This window comes from Zeus faber (assembly GCF_960531495.2).
Source record: "Zeus faber genome assembly, chromosome: 1".
Taxonomy (NCBI): Eukaryota; Metazoa; Chordata; class Actinopteri; order Zeiformes; family Zeidae; genus Zeus; species Zeus faber.
In genome coordinates this window covers 30,689,705-30,696,913 of record NC_137193.1, presented here as the reverse complement: position 1 = coordinate 30,696,913, position 7,209 = coordinate 30,689,705, and the positions used below count along the sequence as shown (strand labels likewise).

The following is a 7,209-nucleotide window of genomic DNA, read 5'->3' as shown; positions in this document are numbered from 1 at the left end:
ACCGGCCGTGTAAAATTAAACTTTCAGACGGCCATTCCGGCTCAGGGACACCTGGTTGGACTTATGTCTTTATAGGTGGAATAGAAAACAATGGCCCGATTCAGCGGGGCTGTCTCTAAGCCCCGCGGGGATTTGAGAAAGCCATTTGGAATTTGAATATTTTCACCTCTTTGGGTCGCGTGGCACAACTCCTGTTTCTCGGGCTACACCCCGTCCACGGGAGTATTTAAAGTAGTGCTTCTCCCCTCCATGCCTCAGTTTAGCGAACTGCTCGGACAGAGGAAGAAGGAACCTCCGGGAGAATTTTAACCACGACACCACTTGTGTAGCACAGCGCGCTGTTCAAATAACACACGATGTCTGAGGAGATTCCTGCCAAGTTCTGTTTTTTCCTGCTTCTCATCACCTCGGTGAGTTTGTTTCTATTTTTTTGTTCCCTTTAAACATCTTTTAAAAAGAAGATTGAAGGGTAAAAATATGCAGCAACTTGTGAAGTTATTTAAAAAAGGTGTCAGGTAAATAGTAAAATACTACCTAAAATAAAATTAAACTTGAAATGTCTATACTTTCCTTGGTGATTCATAAGGCAACATGGAGTAGGCACCAAAACATTCCTCTGGAGGTGTGGTCACGTGCTCCATAGGAAAAACAAATAGCACGTTTTACACAAGACAGTGGTGCGTTCAAGGTCCACGGAATAATAGGATAATAATGACTTGACTTGCCATGACTATGAGAAATTTGATGGAATGGATTTAGAAAAACACGTTGTCAAACACTGGTATCTCTCGTTTGAACCCACACACACAAAAAAAAAAAACCAAAAGAACCCCAAAAAATTCAAGCAAAATGTTTTTCCTGCAAAATAATTGTTTAGCAATTACAATTCAAGATTCAAGATTCAAGAGTTTATTTATCACACACATATATATATGGTCATTACTTTGATGTAGCCGCTTGATGTAGAAATATGGGAACTTTCTGAAAACATCCAAAATGAAAAATGTAATCATAATGAATCATCATTTTTGTACAGTCATGTCTTATTATCAACGTTTTATTATATTATTGGGTGTGCAAATTTATACTTTGTGAGAAAGCAACATGTGATCCAACACGTTAAGTTTTCCCTGGTACAGAACCAGGACTTGAACTCACCTGAAAATGTCAATAACTTTTTTAAGTCTAATATGATGTGAATGCAGCATAACAACTAAATGGTTCCCAATTGGTAGAAAGCAACAAAAGTTGCTTGGTTGGTGTCGCCATCTAGTGGTGATTACTGCTCACACACAGTGACTTTTACTGTCGCAAGAAAACTACAGCCAATAAAAGAGACATCAGCCCATGTATTAAAAAGCTCATGTAATTATATGCACCGTAAATATCAATGAGTTTAAACGCATTACCCCATATTTCCCCTTCTGCAGGTCATCGCACAGGACTGCTCCCAGCCCTGTGACTGCCCCGTGGAGCCGACTCCCTGCCCTTTTGGCACCAGCCTAGTTCTGGATGACTGTGGCTGCTGTAAGGTGTGTGCCAGGCAGCTGGGCGAGCCCTGTGCCCTGCTGGAGCCCTGTGACTACCACAAGGAGCTCTACTGTGACTACTCAGTGCTGAGCGACACCGAGACAGGCATCTGCATGGGTCAGTACCCCCACTTTTCACTTTGTGTGTGTGTGTGTGTGTGTGTGTGTGTGTGTGTGTGTGTGTGTGTGTGTGTGTGTGTGTGTGTGTGTGTGTGTGTGTGTGTGTGTGTGTGTGTGTGTGTGTGCGTGTGTGCGTGCGTGTGTGGATGTGCGTGTGTTTTCAAGGAAATGCTCCAGAGCTACTGTTTAATTTAACCCACAGTCTAGGGTCTTTTTTGCCATTTTGTTATACATTTACCGAATTCCACTAACGCGTGGGGCCGATTGTTTTCAGCACAAAATCACAAAATCATTGTGCTTTATAATTTTGCCAATTCAAGAAGCTATAGCTGCCAGTATGCAAAAATATAGAAAAAAAAGATAGAAGGGAAAAGGTCATTACAAATGATAGAAAAAAAATCCATTATTTTTTCCCTGTTAACAAATGACAGATAAGACTTAACTTATAAAATGTGTTTTTCTTCCGGAAACACAGACATTTTTTCCACCACAATCAAGTAAGATATGATAAATTCCCCACTACAGTCCCAATTACAGGCATAAATAAAATATTATTTGAATACAAGCTTAGAATGTGCACATTCACCCAGTTTTCTCCATTTGTTTCCATGTACAAGCAAAAGGTTCCAAACATAAATAATAAAATAAAACTTCCTGTGTGTCTTTAAGTACGACTTAGGTCAATCAATGACTGTGAAAGAGAAAATACATTTTGCAGAATTTTTAGATTATATCTTTATTCTGTCCTTTCCTTCATCTCCAGCCCAGGAGGGCCAGACCTGCGACCTGGGGGGCGTGGTCTACCGCAGCGGGGAGAGCTTCCAGCCCAACTGCAAGCACCACTGCGTCTGCATGAACGGCGAGATCGGCTGTGTGCCCACCTGCGCCAGCCACGTTCGCCTTCCCTCCCCAGACTGCCCGTACCCACGGCGCATACAGATCCCCGGCAAGTGTTGCGAAGAGTGGGTCTGCGATCAGACACCGCAGGAGAACCCGTACCAGTCGGCCATGGCCGGTGAGCTGCCCCTTCAGACACCTCTTTGCAGAAGTTGTAGTGATCAATCCCAACTCTCTCTCTGACCGCCTCCTCCTTTCTGCTTTCCCTTTCATCTGACGCTCAATGCAGGAGCCTCTGAATTTCACCCCTGGGTCCACTCCTCCTCCTCCTTCCCCGACTCCTCCTCTCCCCTCTCAGTGTTCCAGCAGGTGTCGGCCCAGAGGCCGCTCCCGCTCCCAGTCCCGGAGAGCTCCAGGGACAACTGCGTGGTGCAGACCACCGAGTGGAGCGAGTGTTCGGCCACCTGCGGCATGGGGGTCTCATCGCGCGTCACCAACGACAACGAGCGCTGCCAGCTGGAGAGGCAGACGCGCATCTGCATCATCAGACCCTGTAACGCCGAGCAAGGGAAGGACATCAAGGTGGGGTGCAAAAGCTAGACCCAAGGCTTTGGTATATTCAGGGTGAAGCAGGACTTTTGAAGAGACGTAGTTAGAAACCGGAAGTTGCAAAAAAAACAAACAACGAGTTTTCGAACAAGATTTCACATATCACATATATATATTCAGCAACAGTTCACGCATCACCTTCTGTAGGCATTTGGTCCAAATATCACACAGTCAGTTGCGTCACAATTGATCAGTTGGTGAGCGCTGGGGGTTAAAGGTTTTTTTCTGCTTCTTATCCTCACTGTATCATTGCGAATGCACTTCACATTGAGGACACTGACACTATCGTTTGGGGACTTCTATGTAATCCCACAATCGTATCGTTCTCTCTCCCGCAGAAAGGAAAGAAGTGCGTGCGGACCCCCAAGGCCCAGCGGGGCATGCGCTTTGAGCTGTCGGGCTGCGCCAGCGTCCGCCTCTACAAGCCCAAGTTTTGCGGCGTGTGCACGGACAGCCGCTGCTGCACCCCGCACGCCACCATCACCTCGGAGGTGGAGTTCCGCTGCCCCGAGGGCGATGTCTTCCGCAAGAAGATGATGTTCATCAAGACCTGCTCCTGCCACCATGACTGCCCGCGGGACAACGACATCTTTCTGGCTTCCAACGCGCGGAGGATGACGGGGGACTACGACCGCGACATGTAACCTGGAGCCTCCATTGAAAAAAACAACACACACACACACTGACGAAACACACTTTGACAATGAGATATGACTAAAAAAAGGTCATTGTTCCCAACACGCACAATTTAACACAAGGAGACATAGCTCCATTCTGTGTGTCGATTTGCAAAACCAAACAGTTGTTGTCAGCTGTTGATGATGAAATTTGGGGACCCTTCCACACACACACATGTGCAGACACACACACACACACACACACACACACACACACACACACACACACACACACACACACACACCCACAGCAACGCCAGCCTAGTTAAGAGACTGCAAGAGGAATGTAACGGGGGAGTGTTTTCTCCGAGACGCGAAGTAGAGCTCGGGAATCCATCCCTTCACCATTATTTTAACTTTATTTTATTGCATTTAACGTTGACTTTTTAACGCGCAGCTCCACATTTGCCCAACTCTCTTTCTCTCTCTCTCTCTCTCTCTCTCTCTCTCTCTCGCTCTCTGCGGCCCGCTATTAAAGGCTGCACAGAGCGGAGACTCGACGCACTGACCAGGCACACACAAACGCTGCATTTTACACACCGCGTTGTGTTGCCTTATTCCATTTTTTTATTTTTTTTATTTTTTGGCCAATTACGTTTACATGCATGTGGTGCACACGCCCACACCAACACACACACACACACACACACACACACACACACACACACACACACACACACACACACACACACACACAACCACACACACACACACACACACACACACACACACACAAAGTGAGGTCTAAGTAAATACACATGGTAAGTGGGGACCCATGTTTCTGGTGCACTTCTAAACCAAAAAATTGTCAATTCAGAGACCTCACAAGTATAGTATAGTAGTAAAACAAACGAACACACAGACACACACTCAACACGCAAGGAAAAACTGCTGTCCTGAAACATTTTAATGTAACATTTGTAAAGGGTTCATAGATCTCTGAAGCACACAGAACAATGACAATGCAGGAATCTTTGACGCGTATCTTTTTACTCCTTTCAAATGTTCCATCCAAACGTAGTCTGACATTTAGACCAAAACAACATTTGCTGTTAGGAAGACATTCATTGACCCCAGATTGATCTTGTTCAATCCTCTTGGATTCAAAGGTTTTTTTTCAGTTTTTCTTACTATTTCAATATAACCCTTCTAAATGATGATGATACAGTTCATCTTCCGTCATGTGGCTCCACTGCAGACTTGCTGTTAGTTTTCTTTCTCTTTACTGTTTATTTAAAGGAGGCAGGAGGAGGAATTAACTCAGAATAATTTCGGAGTTTGATGATTACACCACGTGTAAATACTGGAAGACCGTGTACAGTTTTGTACTATAATTTATGTAACGATTCTTTAACGCAACGTTGTAGCTGTATTCCAGATAATTACTGTTTTTGTTTTTTGTTTGTATGTGTTACGGGAAAAACCTGTTGAAACCACTCGGCTAAAATGCGAGTCGGTCCTTGTCTGTTGCACTTTTTTTGTCTATTTCCAATAAAGAAGGTATATTTTTATACATACTGACTGGCAGTGTGTGTCTTGTTCCTTTAACCGGCTTAAAAAAGAAAGTCTGAGGGTGAGCTGTGGCCAACCCTGTCACAGCAGCCCTGTGATCTAAAAATGTCTCCATTCGCTAAAAAAAGCCCTGAACTGTGAATTTTTAATGGTGACGTGTGGCAGCAGTCTGATCTGTTGTGAAAAATTTCCACAAATCTCAAAATAGCAAACAGTGTTGGTGTGTATTATTTGTGTATTAGGAGCTTTAAATAGATGCACGGGGCATGCAGGTGGGGTGGTGCCAAGCGCTGCTGCACCGCTTCCCTTATCAGTTGCAGGGGCTTGCAGGCAGACAGCCAGGTCCACGGAGTTAATCTTGCAGAATGGGCGCACGTCTGAATGACTGCAGATTTCCACCATCACAAGCAATGCTGTGTTTATATGTGCGTGTGTGTGTGTGTGTGTGTGTGTGTGTGTGTGTGTGTGTGTGTGTTGAATCCTGCAGTGATACTGGTTTATTCCACATGGAATCCCCTAAGCCCACATAGTATACTGTATGTATGGCTGTCAATACAAATACTGACTGTGTGAGGGTGTGTGTGTGTGTGTGTGTGCGTGCGCGTGCGTGTGTGCGTGTGTTTGAGAGAGAGAGATAGAGAGGCATGTCGTCCATAGTGCAATTCAGCATTTTCCGACGTTGAAACGTTATAATGGAGCCGCACTGGAACGAGGGAATGCATTTTGGGTGTTTTTTCCCTCACTGTGCCACTCCTTATTAGATTTCAATTTACAAGAATCACAGCGTAATTTAGATAAAATTCCATTTTTAACCGGATCTGGATGTCAAATTCAGGATCATCTGTGTGAAAGTGAAAATGTATCCAAAATAAAAGTTAATTACAGTATGTGACAAATGACCAGTGTTTACTAGTCCTAGCTACTTACTAGTACAGTACCGTTACTTACAGTAATAATATTACTTTTCCCCGTAACAAGTAGTCAACAAATAACTTATAATATTAGAGTTACCCCAAAACAAAATCCTAATAAAACATTACTTTTGTTGATTCATTTTCGTAGCCAGCCCGCCCCATTTTGAGTTTATATCCGTGATCGGAGAAATACGATTTTGTTATCATTTGGTCTCATTGGGTGTATCTGCTGTTCGTCATGACAAATACATCACGTGATCTGATCACGCTCACATGATAGGACAGCTGCACATACGCCTACCGGCGTTTACCCTGACAATCAGAGGCACACATGCAAAGTCTGAATTTTGAGGAGAAAATGTGTTGAGCACACTCGGCTGCGTGGATGGGCGCTCGAGGCTTGTGAGCTGGTGGGGCGTCTGGTTGGCTGTGGTGGGGCGGGCCTCGCTCTTGCGCGGGTTGGCATGGAGATGTGAAATATATATAAATATACAACTATATATATATATATATATATATATATATATATATATATATATATATATATATATATATATACACACTGGCTTTCGGGTGAAATTTCAGGATGAACCTAAAGTGCACTATAACCTTTACAGGTGAACTTAATTTGACCTTCTCTAAACTTTTGAAAGCACATGTCCAACTGTTCAATGTTTCAGTACTTTTTGCACAACAAAATTCACAACAGGTGTTTGATACATGAATCGACCAATACATTTCCTGGTTCAATTAGAATTGGTATTTAAACAGTCCTCTTCATCATGCTGTTCACATTTTGACATCATGAGACCAAGACGACACCTAACAACTGATCAACAGTACCTCGCCATTGACAGGCTTCAAACAGGATGTTCTCAGAGGGAAGTGGCCACTGAGCTTAGAGTGTCACAGAGTGTCATCAGCAGGTTGCAACAGAGACACTGGAAGAGTCACAGAAATGCATAGAAGTGGACGTCCTTTGGCCACATCCCACACTGATGACCGCTTCAT

At 44.0% G+C, this 7,209-nt stretch overlaps 1 protein-coding gene across 2 annotated transcripts; it reads left to right on the top strand.

Moving 5' to 3' along the window:
* The first annotated feature begins 270 nt into the window (after positions 1-270).
* ccn2b (cellular communication network factor 2b) lies at positions 271-5,293 on the top strand. Of its 2 annotated transcripts, none has more exons than XM_080002156.1 (5): positions 271-410; positions 1,431-1,647; positions 2,413-2,664; positions 2,845-3,068; positions 3,434-5,293. In XM_080002156.1, the coding sequence occupies exons 1-5, from the start codon at positions 357-359 to the stop codon at positions 3,737-3,739; spliced, it is 1,053 nt and encodes a 350-aa protein (XP_079858282.1). In that variant the 5' UTR covers positions 271-356; the 3' UTR covers positions 3,740-5,293. The 2 variants fall into 2 exon arrangements, with proteins under 2 accessions (XP_079858282.1, XP_079858281.1); XM_080002155.1 differs by having other exon boundaries at positions 2,776-3,068.
* The last annotated feature ends 1,916 nt before the right edge of the window (positions 5,294-7,209 follow it).